Source organism: Dermacentor albipictus, chromosome 3 (assembly GCF_038994185.2).
Source record: "Dermacentor albipictus isolate Rhodes 1998 colony chromosome 3, USDA_Dalb.pri_finalv2, whole genome shotgun sequence".
Taxonomy (NCBI): domain Eukaryota; kingdom Metazoa; phylum Arthropoda; class Arachnida; order Ixodida; family Ixodidae; genus Dermacentor; species Dermacentor albipictus.
This window is the reverse complement of record NC_091823.1, coordinates 75093516-75107133: the sequence shown is the minus strand read 5'-3', so window position 1 is coordinate 75107133 and position 13618 is coordinate 75093516. Positions and strand designations below refer to the sequence as shown.

Here is a 13618-nt window from a genome sequence, read left to right as displayed (position 1 = left end):
GTTTCGGACCCTGTTACCTCAACACAGCAGCCCGATGCGCCGCCCGTTCGACCACTGACTACCCAGTGAGCCAGGTAGGTGGGAAGACGGATACAAACGTAGATACATAGATAAAAACAAAGATAGATAAAGTTTGATAAACACATAGCCCCTAAAAAGTGCGTGAAGTACCCTAAGATGCTAACGCATCATAAGGCGTCGCATCTTTTACCGCGTGACGCTCACATGCTGACCTCGGATTTAGCACAGAAAATCAGCAGACTGCTACTGTTAGGTTCGCTGCTTAGAATTAACGGCAGCTGAGCAGGTCGCCTCGCAAAAGCACTGCGCGGCCGGGCAACACAAAACTGGCTGCTTTTGCGTGTGACAGCGCGGACTAAAGCGCTCTTGTTTAAGGAGCGCGAACGGTGCGCTTCTGATTGTAGCGGTGACACAGCTTGCGTGCTTGAAATGACTTCTCATCTGAGAATGAGGTGGAAAGTTCTCGTTCCACGCTTCGCACAGTGCTTTCTCGAGGCCTGCAGTAGACGCTACGATCAGGAAATTCGTCGCCAACATTTACTTTGAATAATCGCGGTGCGAAAACTCACCAGGATGGAAACAACGGAGGGTGCGCATTCTCTTTCCGTGCTTTAATCTCCGCATTTTTCTTGAACTCCTTTTCTTCAAAGCGAAATAGGTCCGACTCGTCTATACCCGCCGTGGTGGCGTAGTGGCTATGGCGCTGCGCTACTAATTTCGAGGTCGGGGCATCCAATCCCAGCCGCAGCGGCCGCATTTCGACGGGAGCGAAGGGCAAGAACGCCCGTGTACTGTTCATTGGGGGCACGTTAGAGAACTCCAGGGAGACGAAAATTATCCGAAGTCCCCCGCACTGTACGGCGTGCCTCACATTCATATCGTGGTTTTGGCACGTAACACCGCACATTTCTTTTTAAAAAAATCCGACTCGTCCAAAATGCATCGGTTTTGCATTCCTCAGCCCGCCATTCGAATATATAAAAACAAGTTTGGACGGTGCTGTGTACACGTACCGACGGCGGTGTCGCCTGGTGCGTCCGGGTCGAAACCACCCACGACGAGCAACACCGGCGAGCGAGGGTCGCGCGCGTGTGCTCCCGAGCCGCAGGCGCCGAGGCCCTCGTACGGGTCGTCGCTCCACACCGACAGCGGGATCTCGGCCCGGTTGCGGAGCAGGTAGTCGGCCAAGGGATCGCCGTGGAACACGGGCTCCCGCTGCGCTGGAAACTGTGCAGTCGCAAGTGTTGCTGTGAGCCGGTGCCACGTGAATGTGCGAGAGAAGAACGAGAAGATGGCGACGTTTGAGGACTTAAGGAAAAATGGCTGAGCCTCGATGGGGTGCAAACTGTGTCCTTTTGCGGAAAGGAGGCGTGCGAGTGATACGCGGTCAGCGATGGCCCTAGTCTGTGAGACGCACAATCGCTGTTTGTAGCACAATCGCACGTAACAAACTCAGCACTTCTAAACTTCTAAACTTAGCACTTAAACTTCTAAACTTAGCACAATGCTTGTTTAGAAGAGCCTAGAAGACTGACTCTCGCTTCCTCTGGCGGTGCAACCTAAGTTGGCCCATCTACCCCTTAGTCGTCGATGCGGCGTTTTCTCTCAACAGATTCATTCAGGGTTGGCGTGATACACCGCCAAACCAGGTATCACACTGCGACTCAGAAATTAGAAATTGAAGGAAGCTCTTTAAAGTTTCTCTTGTCCCAACTTATGGTTAGGGTTAAGAATTGAGAAAGCTGGTGTTCTGATGCGTCAGTGGGTTTGTGAGCGTCAATGAGCGCTTCAGCCGTCTCAAGGCGAATAAGGATGTAAGGAGCGCCGAAAAACGTATGATCACTGTTGTTGTTCACTGTTGATGATGTTGTTTCCGTTTCACCCTAATACCGGAAACCTCCGACAGACCAAGCCATAAAACGCTTACGCGTTCGAAAAAAAAAGAAAAGAACAAAAAGTTTTGTTTTAATTTTTTTACGCCAATGATAAAAACAAATCTTTGAGAGAATGTTTCTGCAGTCAGAACTGCTTTGGAGTTTATTTTCGCTCTAATAATATAGTTTGTTTATATCTTCCAATTACAGCGCTAAAGAAAACGAAGGAGGGCGAAGATGTTGCCAATATTAGTTGCAGAGAGAATAGCCGAGCATGTCATAGTCTGTTCGCAATCGTTAAACCTGTAAGGGGTCACGAAATGATAGACGATTCCACGGGAGGGGACATGTACAGAAGAAAAAAAAAGAAAGTCAGGAAGGCTGCGCAGCCATGACATGACACGCCCATAGTATTGAACCTCCAACGAGTGGGCGCGGTTCGGCGCTCAGCTTCATTATGTACGGTCCATAGAGGGGGGATCTGAAGAAAAAGTAGAGCAAGCACAACGCGTATTAGAAATTTCTGAACTCGTGGTCGTCGAGATACGTGGCAGCTCTCACGAAATCATTAGGTTGGTCGAATGCCGAAGGTAGAGTTTGGATTGAGGTCGCAAATGCAGAATTATGACGGAATCCTAACTAAAGTATAGCCTGCATATCGGCGCAGGTTAAGGAGCTTCGTGTGTTAAATTAATCCAGAGCTCCCGCCGTAATGAGTCTCCAAAATACCCAGTAAACAGATAAGTTAGACACTCGCCGACCACTTATATATGTTAGATAGACTACTTTGTTTCCATGTAGATTCTTCGCGAAAGCATATTAGCGCCAGCAAACAAGGACGTAAGGAAGACGACAACACAACGTCCTTACGTCCTTGTTTGCTGGCGCTAAATATGCTTTCAATTTACCAACACGCCCAACAAATGGCAATGCTACAAGATTCTTCTCCCTCTATTATTAGGTGTTTCAGTAATGTGTCACCATTGTAATCACCCTTTCATCTGTAGTTTACTGCTTTTAGGAATTACTCAATTTTCGCCGATAACGCCCGGTGTGGCGATCACGAAAAACTACTTTTGATGAAATGTGCGAAGACACACGCCTACACGCAGTTCAATATCTATGCGGCGCCTTTGCCTTATATAGTACCTTACATATACCTTATAGGCCCTACTGACCATGGTACGAGGACCTTACGTAGTCCACCAACTGTCTGTCACGGCAATTTCATTGGCTGTGTATAGAACATTGCACAACTCAAGTGCGGAAATTTTTTTTTGAAGCGATAGCGCTTTTTGGCCTTTTCCACCCACTCTGCGGTTGGTATGTTTCTTACCGTTTATGGGAGAAGAGTCAATTTGGGTTTCCAGGTATGTGCTTGCTGCTATCTTGCCGAGCAGACAACATACACGGGTCCTGGGTCTGAATATACAACTTGCTGCTAGCTGCTGTTTGGCCCAGTATACAGACTTAGGTCACCGAGTATGTGATTATTGCTACGCGCTCGTTCCTTGATCAATCACACTAGAGTGAACGTGTCAAGGTGACACAAGGGGTACGTAGCCTTAACCACGTTAAATCGGTAGCGCTCCATAATTGACAACTGTTCGCCGATCACGGCAGCTTGATGGATAGCCATTGCTACGAAGTTTCAGCCAGGATATTAGGAATGGGGTTGGAGCGGGAGGGGGGGGGGAGGGAGAACTGCTACAGAGTTTCAACTGGGGTGCTGCGACACCGGTGATTACAACGAGATATACTATATCATGGGTTTCATTCGGCATTGTGGTTGAGAATTGGATTGCCACTTCGTAGGTCTGCTGATGCACCCATAAGGTGTCGCGACTCCCGGATGGCGTGGGGATATTCAGCAAGCCACACATTAAAGTTATCGCTGACGTTGACGATAATCTTCTATGCTTTCTGCTACATTTTTTTTCACCGATTCATATACCTATTGATTTCATGTGAACATAAAGTTACCTTTTGTAGTTGGGAAACACACACACTTTATACCCAAAATCAGAGCATCCGAAAAATGAAGATGCAAGGAAAGCTAGGGATAAACTGCGGCCACAAATGCACAGCAGCCGGAACACGAGTGAACCACAAATGAAAATGGAGGTTATTTAAACCCAAAACCCCTCATTTTGTGGAATAACAGAGTGAGTGAGTGAGTGAGTGAGTGAGTGAGTGAGTGAGTGAGTGAGTGAGTGAGTGAGTGAGTGAGTGAGTGAGTGAGTGTGTGTGTGTGTGTGTGTGTGTGTGCGTGTGTGTGCGTGCGTGTGTGTGTGTGTGTGTGTGTGTGTGTGTGTGAGAGAGAGAGAGAGAGAGAGAGAGAGAGAGAGAGAGAGAGAGAGAGAGAGAGAGAGAGAGAGAGAGAGAGAGAGAGAGAGAGAGAGAGAGAGAGAGAGAGAGGTTATCAGTCGTTGCCCATATATACCTGTATGGTGAGCGGCGGTGCTTTCCGAAGGATGTTGGCGCTGGCATCGTTGAGGTACTTCGGATACGCGACAGGAGGCGCTGCTGCGGGCGGATTCTTGATTGTGCTGAATAAGTTGAGGTCCTGAGACGGGCACGAAGCCAGTGAAATAAAGCGGGAAGTTCGTTTGTACCCACACACTTATTTACGTACGTATTAAAGACGCACTGGTACGCCACCTCGCCAGAACGGCGGGGCACAGCAGAGGATTTGAGCAGCACGAATGTAACTGGGATTAATTAATCGCGCGATCTTCACTGATCCCCGGCCGGGTTGGTGGTTACATTTCGTTTGGGAATGAAATTACAAAAACGCTCTTGTACTTAGATTCAGGTGAACGTTAAAGAAAACCTTGTGGTAAAAATCAACCCACAGCTTGTGACGCGGTGTTCCTCTAGCTCACTGTGAGGTTTCGGGGCGTTAAAGCACGCAATTTATTCATTTGTTTATTTGTGAGTCCATCAAGGTAACATACCAGATATCAGGTAGCGTCACTGGATAGATCTTTTCACATTTACTTAACGGCGCTCTTCAGCTACTCAGTTTCGAGTCCAGATGGAAAATTCTTTTTTTTAACAGTGTTCAGTAGAATTAATTTCTGCTCTATCCGACGTGGCTTAGTTGTGAGCAACTGGAAACTTTCAATAGTTATTAACAAGGAGAGACGGGCTAGCTGATGGTCGATATTGGAACGCATTAAGTAACCGCGCAAACGACAACGTCCGTTGTTGTTTATGTCCTGTGTGTTTCCTTCATCGTCCGTTGTCGTTTGCGCGGTTACATAATGTATTCCAAAACCTCAAGGTACATAGTTGTACATTGCAGAGGGGAGGGGCGAGAATACATTGCGAGAGTAAAAAAAAATACAGGATTAATTCTAGGAATTCACAGTGCAGGGAACAAAAGAAGATATTGAAAAAAAAACTGGTAATACATACATAACAACCGGAAAAAGACACTTACATGATATGAAGTAATTAAGTACACAAAGACTACACCTTACCAGGCAGACAATGTCCACTAATCAGTTCGTAGTTATACCATTCGCTACCGTAAATTATTCCACGTTGATTAGTGCATTCTTAAAACGAGTGGGGTCAGTGATGCTTACTAAGGATGTAGGTAGATTATTACAGTCGATTGAAGTCCTAGGAAGGAATGATTGTGAGCACGCGACGGTGTTATGACGGGGTACGTTAAATTTATGTACGTGATCACGACGAGCCGAATAATAAGGCGCAGGTTGGGTCCAAAGAGGGCGAAGAGATGCGTTGTGGCAGTAGATTTTATGAAAAAGGGAAATGCGTGATTCCTTTCTGCGAAGAGATAATATTGGGATTTGAAGTGTGCTCTTCATTATTGTAACACTAGCAGTGCGATGGTAGTTAGCCAGGATGAAACGAACAGAGTGATTTTGTACTGATTCGATTTCGTTAATTAATGTAATCTAATGAGGATCCCAAACGGATGAGGTATAATATAATTGGGGGTGGACGTAAGTTATGTACAACAGGCGTTTTAATGAAACAGGCGCAAGCAAAAAATTTCTCTTCAAGCATGCTAAGGAGTGGTTAGCTTTAGAAATTAGGTATTGTACATGCTGCTTCCAAGAAAGATCGTTAGTTATATGAATGCCAAGATAACGGTAGCATGTAACGGATTGAAGGGGCAGTCACTGAGGGTTTATTTTCGTTCTGATTATATTAGGTGACGAACGGCCTTGTTCGTGAGTACAGGCGTCGATTTATCGTTCGTTACGTAATTAGTGAGTATAGTGAAAGGAAAGGTTGATAAGACACTTTTGAAGGGCCTGCGCTGAGGAGACCGAGTCAACGAGTTGTTTGCTCAAGTGGAACCCGTGAAGCTTCGATTAATGCCGCCATCTATTTTCCGGCCGTCTGTGGCCATTTGACAAACTCACAGAACAGCACAAAAGCGGTACAAAGGTGCATACACAGTTTTGCAGTCATGGTATTCTAAAAAAATAAGTACAGCTGAACAATCTTATGACAGCTAATTTAAACTGTTCATGTTGTCTATAGGCTCATTGCAGGCCGTCTTGATTTCATTATACGGGTTATTCATTGTACAGATTAAAATGCAACAGTGCGGGACAGGTAGCGCTTTCCTGCCTTTTGTGGTTGATTTGAGTAAAACGGGTAAATTGCCTGCATTAGAAACCGAGATTTTCAGGTAACTAACTAAAATGAGCCATTAAATAATTATTCACTACCCCCTTTAATGCACATATTGTAATTGCAAAACTGAAGTAGAGCAGAGCAGCAGTGAAATGTCATGCCAGTGTGGCAGAAATACTATATATAAGACTAGAATCATTTTCAAGATATCCATCCCTAAAAAAAAATCTGCGAATGAATACATGGGCGTTGCAGTTAAGATCACCCCAACCTGCTACAAGAAAGCTTTTTGGAAACTGTTAAATGGAACGCCAGCGTTCTTTCACCCCTAGCTGAAGGGTGATACTGTTTTCATGCAAAAAGTAGGTATAGACTGAACATTCAGAGTAGGACAAAAATTATTAAAAACAAACACATTTACGCTTACCCACAGCGTGATTGGTCCATCCAGCTTGAAGTACCGCGCCTTGAGCTGTGGCGCGGGGAATAGGTGCTGCTGGTTGTACATAGCCGCAACCTTGTAGCTGAATCGGTGTCATGCGCCATCAATAGAGAGCTTTAGAACTGGGGCACTCATGCTTAGGGTGGCCCTATCAAATAGCGTATCGCATGCGCTGTTCCAATGTTCGTCCATATACGCTTGGGCTGGCGTTCGTCTCAAACAAACCTTCGCTGATGTGGAAATACGAGTAACTCATACATTCAAGACAGCAAGCTATTTCAGGGCGTGGTCAAAGCCATTCTCCAGTCCAAGGAATCTCGTTTGCCGCTGCCCGAAATCTACCCAAAACTTTGCAAGCGCTTCACTCTATCTGGAGCAATTCTTTCACTATATCTGAGTTGTTCTTATGCTTCGCTCAACCCCTGCCTTTTGCCTTCACTAGGTTCTTTATTTCTTTAGCGATACCTAATATTTAAATATTGCCTTTGGCAAATAGCACAATTCTAAAGCTTCAACTGGGTTACTCGATGAAGCGGGCATTACTTTAACGGGAAATCAAAATGAATTAACAAAAAATCGTAAATTAGCTTACAACTAGTTACTTTAAGGCTTGAAGGAGCAGCGCAAGCTGGTGAACCAGGCCAGGGAAGCAGCAAAAGGCCAATGGCTATCTGGGCTGATGAGGTCACCCGCCGCGGGTGAACAAAGAGGCACCCTTTCTTACTGATTCACATTACTAAACGTTTATTATCTCTCTCTCTTCAAGGCACATATTGCATCTCAACAGTTAATATCAACAGGGACCCTTAGTCATTAATGCTCCCGGTATTCTATGCAACAAATGTGACTTTTTTATGGCCATGCGTAGCTGACCTGTCCAGGAGTAGGCGTACTTAACAATGTCATCGCTCACAACAGCGACCTTACTGCTTCCACTAGTTACTCCAGGACGCCATGCTCGCTCCATTCATGTGTCGTTGGGAGCGCTAACGGCATTTTTTCTACAAGTCCGTCTCACTGATTTCATGTGGCGCCTTGGGTGGGGTGCGCTCTCAACCGCCTATATACAACAGTGGAGAATGGTCTAGTCATCAACGTGTCCGAACTGACCTCTTCAGGTGTCGAATCAGAGTGCTACGAGGTAATGTGGCGTTGCTCAGGTATTCTGAAGAGCCGTGCACGCCGGATTTCGCGGTCTTTTCATTTCTTCTGGCAGGTGATTGCCTATATGCGAGTCTATGTCTATGCAAATCAAGCTCGTGTTTCGTGAGTGTCTTGCGCAATTACAGTACACCGGACACGCGCATCTTGCAAGGTGTGAAAATAGTACAACAGAGTGCGTCGAACTCTTACATGATGTTAATCACTTGCGAAATAATGTTTTTTTTTTCTTCTAAACACAGCACCGAGTGCCTCATATGTGTTGCCGCAGATAAACGTATTTTTGTCTTCTTCCGCATTGGCGTTTCCGGCGTCGTAACGCGCTCACCAGAGGGCAGCCAGGATATGGGCGCGCACCTCGTGCACCTCCATGATGCCGGGCAGGAGCGGCGGGTGCAGGCAGCACAGCAGCTCCTCGATGCTCATGGTGCCGAAGCGCACACACTGCATCACCTTCAGCACGTACGGCTCGTTCTCCAGGTAGTTGTGGTTGAGCCAGTGCAGCGCCGCCAAGAACATCACCATCTCACTGCGCGTATTGCGGAGAACCTCGCTCAAATGAGGGGCGTCGCTATACCGGCATGATTGGCGCGCTATAGCTCCGACGGAGTGTTCCTTTTTCCTGTGCAGTCACGGGAAGGAAATACACTTGCTTACATTGGAGCTGGAGGCACACGGTGCCAACGTTGACGGTCAACGGCTTTTTTGATTACTCGATGTACTGGTGATTGCATCATGTCGGATGGTCGGAGTTTGCGAACGACCTGACTCTGCAGCTCAGTCGCCACCCCACATGCGGTCACAGGAATCTCGAGCACTCGGCCGGTGTAAGACGGGCTCGACTGTGTATGCTTAATACCGCGTCTTGTAGGATCTGTGTGCTGGTGTTACTTTGATTAGAAACGTAGCAAGGACTCTAAGTTGCGGGTGTTTTCAGTATGATCGTATGCTCTTTTCCTTTCTCAGGATGCTGCTATAGGCATTTTGAATAACGCAAACAACCCTGTGCGCGCACAACGTAACATTGCGTTGCCACCGCCACGGGGAAGAATAGACGTGCTTGTGAGAGCAGAACTAGCGTACACTATATAAAAAAATGCGTCAAAACAAAACACACAGACACGAACGAAAAAGAAAGTGTGTTCTTACCACAGAAAGTTTCTTTCAACGAAAAAAAAAAGAAATAGATTTAATAATATTTTTTTTCTGGTTATGCTGACAAACAGAGTTTTCTTTTTATTTTAGCAGAAATGGTTTATACAGTGTAAATGGCAAAATGTGTCATCAGTACAGGGGGCGAAATGAGATTTATTTCTTTTTTTACTGTCCTCAATTAACATTTGCGTGCAGCTTCAGCAGCCACGTAACTACAGGTAAATTGATCTAGTATGCGTGAACAAATTGGTCTCAATCTCGGAAAGAGTTGCAGTCTGCTATACGCACGACTCACGCCACTCAGAGCATGGCCACAAGTTCCGGTAGAGTAGATACTCGGATGTGTCGAGTAGTGCCGGGTGTTTTCTAGCCCCCTCATTTGTACTGTGTAGTGTGCCTGCGTGATGTGTTACAACTGCGACCCAGCATTTGACTCTTTCCTCTACCATGAAAGGTAGTGTAATCAGAGGAGGTAAAGGTTACCTCCCATAAAGGAGAAATCTACGGAACAATTGTTTTCCGTTAGTAAAACTACAGAAAAAGCGAGAAACAAAACAGAAAACGTTTGTTAATAAAATTGCCGTACTTTTTCATTTTTTTCTCACAAATATTTTCTCGCGATTTTTTTTTTGTAAGAAGTAAACTGTCCGTGGGCCGCACGCTCCCATCTCAGGCCTGATTGAACTAGCTGTGATGTTCTGCCACACACATAGCATGTTCGCCACAGCACTGCCCCTCGAAAGCAACCTGGCTTTCCGCAACTGGGCGGGTGTGGTATTTCAGCATGTTCCAGCGCCTGCCCCACGAACGCGTCATTGACAACTACAACGCGAAAGTGGGGACGAGTAGAGGCCTTGAGTGTAGGAGCTGCGACCTTTTTGTCGAACCTTACGCCACTCCGGATATCGCCAGAGCAAACTACATGAAAATTTGGGACCCGAACAAAACAGTACGGCATGCTGCGATGTCTCATGTATAGGCGTTGCAATCCCGCGCGGTCATTTAGCACGGCCGAAGTGTGGCTCCGTAAACGCCACAGTCTTCAGCCTCGCAATCGGGTCAGCATGTCGCAACTACTGCTGCCCGATTTCTCAATCTCGGCTAAAAAAAAAAAAAAATGATCACTGCCGCCTTATACGGATTTAGTGGAGGGGCGCTGTTTATTACGACGCTACAACTAGTCACGTGCGAACTGTACGATTCTTCTTAGATATACTGAATGACTGCTGAATTGAAGCTCTTGCCCTTAATAACTGTGACAATTAGTGTGAAATGCAGACGAACGTTCGGTGCGGCCACACAGCGGCCAAGTTCACCTGTGAAATCGGTGCAGCGAAGGCTGTAATGAATGTTGCGCATTTATCATGCATCCTATGGCCGGAGCTGTTTAAACAGTTCACAACACACTGCTCATAGGTCGGCACGTCAAATTTTAGTGAACGAAGGCTACAGAAACAGCCCGGCGCATTAAAGCACGCGGCAACTGCATGACGACCGGCTACATTGCGGCCACTATCCGCGACGGCAGCCTAAAACCGGCGTCGCCTGAGTGCATCACGTGGTTGTTGTCTCAACGCAAGCCCCTTATTGGTATACCGAACTCTTGGGAAGAGAGGCTGTGGTGATGGGATGTTCCGACGCTCGACCAACACTCCCTCCGCCCCACCGGTGAGTGCGATGTTCAACAAGACTCCGGTCACAGAGGTGATCGTACATAGTGGAAATCGCAGCTTCGACCATGTCGTACCGAGGTAGAGACTGTGCTGGTGAGAAGCAGCGGACTCACCCTCTGGCGCCGACGGTGTTTCCCGAGAGCACCTCGCAGACCTGGTTGACGTCCAGGTCGAGGAACGGCTTGCACGTGACCGTCTCTTCCAGTCGGTGGTGCAGCAGCTTCAGGGCCCGCTTGCACACCGACGCCAAGCCGTACTTGCGCGCCGTAACGTAGACGTACACGGCGTGCTTTGGGTCGTACGGAGACTTGGTCAGGATCTGCGCCGGCATCGGGCGTGCGAGAACATGCGACGGAAACGGGCGTCCGCCATCTTTAGGCTTGAAAGAAAAAGCCTTCTATATGTATCTCTTACGAAAGAATATTAGGGAAAGGGAGGCACTGTCTAATGCCATGTCTTTCCTCGTATTCTTTATTTTTTATTCTTTTATATGAGGGGGGGGGGTTGAGATGTGAAAATAAGAACGCGTATCTGTAGCAATCTAGGAAGACGCGTATTCGAGCAAAAAAAAAAAAGAGAGCTCTTATATACGCCATTTCGTAAGAACAAATTTTATCCAGCCGTAATGCTAAACGCATTATTATTAGCGAAGGCGGCCAGCAAATGAAAACGGGCAATTTAGTACGGAAAGCTTCGTGAATTTGGCCCCAATTTTTCTCACGAATTTGTTACTATGTGTGCCCTGTGGCTCGCGGGACGCCGAGCATCGATAAATTTTACGTATTTTTGGCCGACCTTACATATTCAATTTCTTAAATCCATTCATATTTAATTCCGGCACTAGAGGAGAAATGAGGGCCAGTTACTCGTAATCGTTCATAATGGACAAATGACAGCGTGTGAAACAAGAGGCAGAACAAAAAGAGAGAACAAAAGTGGTCACTTTTTCATGACACTCAAAGTGTCGGTCGTGTCGCAACTATCAGTTTACGGAAAAAAAAAAGAACAGCGAAAAAGGTAAAATGTTACTTGGCTTAGAAATTATCGCAAATGACCAGCTCAGCAGCAACTCTTCTTTCAACATGCTCACCCTTGCACACTTCTTCTTGACGCTGGCTATTTTGAGGATGCTAGCGGTAACGTACAGCTTCCCGATGTTTTGACAGGTCAGGTGCAGTTTTCCAGAGTACATGTAATCGAGCAGTGCGTGGAAGGCGTCGCCAGACACTCCTTGTAGTTCCAACTGCATTTAAAGCCAGCTGTAATGAGCTGTTGTTATGGCGTATATAACTTATTTTTTTTTGTTTCGCTCCTAAGGGGGTAAGGGGCTCGGGAAGCGGTGTCCATGTGCAGGTAATTGGGACAACTTGGCCCTACGTCAACGTAGTCCCACGTGAGAGTAATGTTAATGTTTCGTTATTGTTCCGCTAAGGTTTATTGCGAGGTTTGCACGATAACTAATATGCTGCCTTTGCGCTACATGCAAATGAAAGGCCGATCATGCCGAGGTGCAGACGAAAGCTGTGATAAACAACGCGCACGTAGTGGCTCCAAAACGCAGCATCAAAGCAAGGCGGAGTAGCCGAACAGGCAAACATGAAAGTAAGCCGCGAGAAATATGATAGAGAACCCCCACATTCATCTTTAAGCAACGATTACTCGGGATATACGGATTTGAAAGTGTCTCGTCATTGTACAACAGGTGCCTTTTCTAGGGATGTGCGAATATTCAAAACTTTCGAATAAATAATACTGTCCTGTTCGATTGGGTCTTCGAATGGTATGGTCACTATTCGTAAACACGAATATTTTTTTTTTCAAAGAGTTTTCGAATATTTCAAATATTCGACAGTGAGGAAGCAAACATGAGATTAGAGTAAGAGTACGATAAATTTAGCCCCTTCAGCTGTAGTAGATGGAAAACGTGAGAAATTACGTAGTGGAGCAGGCTATGTACGGTCAGAAATCTGCGAATTCTAGGACGTGAACATTGTTTTACATTAGCGGTGAAAACGGCTGTTTACTATTGGAAAGCTAATCGAAAGGTATTCGATATTCGATTCAGTTTTGATTCGTATTCGATTTGATTTCAGAATTACTATTCGGACATTCGTAAGCTTTTATGTTTAAAGTATAACTGAACGCATTTATGTGGGGCATCCGTGAATCGAGCCACTACGCCCTCTTGGAAGCATACTTAGTTGGGCGCACAGGACTAAGGACGCGGACAAAGGTTAGGGCACATTGAAAACGAGCCGTGTCAGTTTCAATGTGCCTTTACCGTTGTCCGAGTCCTTAGTGCTTTGCCCAACCAAATATTTACAACCAACCTGCCAATGTTTCCACACTTGAAAGCAATTTGAGTGTTTCCTTTCATATTGCATGAGATGATACGAGCTCTATAGAACAAGCTCGTCCACACTTCCATTGGTGGAAATGGCATTGAGTTGCTTATGCCAGTGCATTGTAAATATTGAATGAAGTAGTGGTTTGAAGCCTGTAACAGTAAAATTTACGATTTCAGAAGCACGTGTAGCAAGGGACTTCACGACAAAAGCCTTGAAACCGCCAAGGACCGCTTTTTCTGCATTAAGTTCTGCGAAGTTCTTTTCAGAGTGTGCGCATAGCAATGGCCCAACGTGAACGATGTCGTTAGTTGCCTGCCACTGTCC

The 13618-nt window shown here is 46.2% G+C and overlaps 1 protein-coding gene across 1 annotated transcript in view; it reads right to left on the bottom strand.

Annotated features, from left to right (window-relative positions):
- The window catches only part of LOC135900621 (kelch-like protein 31), a 35656-nt gene that overhangs the window by 10968 nt on the left and 11070 nt on the right, over positions 1-13618 (bottom strand). Inside the window, exons 6-11 of the mRNA XM_070535615.1 lie at positions 12037-12191; positions 11060-11265; positions 8447-8647; positions 6943-7039; positions 4339-4461; positions 1035-1248 (exon numbers count right to left, since the gene is read on the bottom strand). Coding sequence (XP_070391716.1) covers positions 1035-1248; positions 4339-4461; positions 6943-7039; positions 8447-8647; positions 11060-11265; positions 12037-12191 — 996 coding nt within the window. The remainder of the gene's footprint in view (positions 1-1034; positions 1249-4338; positions 4462-6942; positions 7040-8446; positions 8648-11059; positions 11266-12036; positions 12192-13618) is intronic.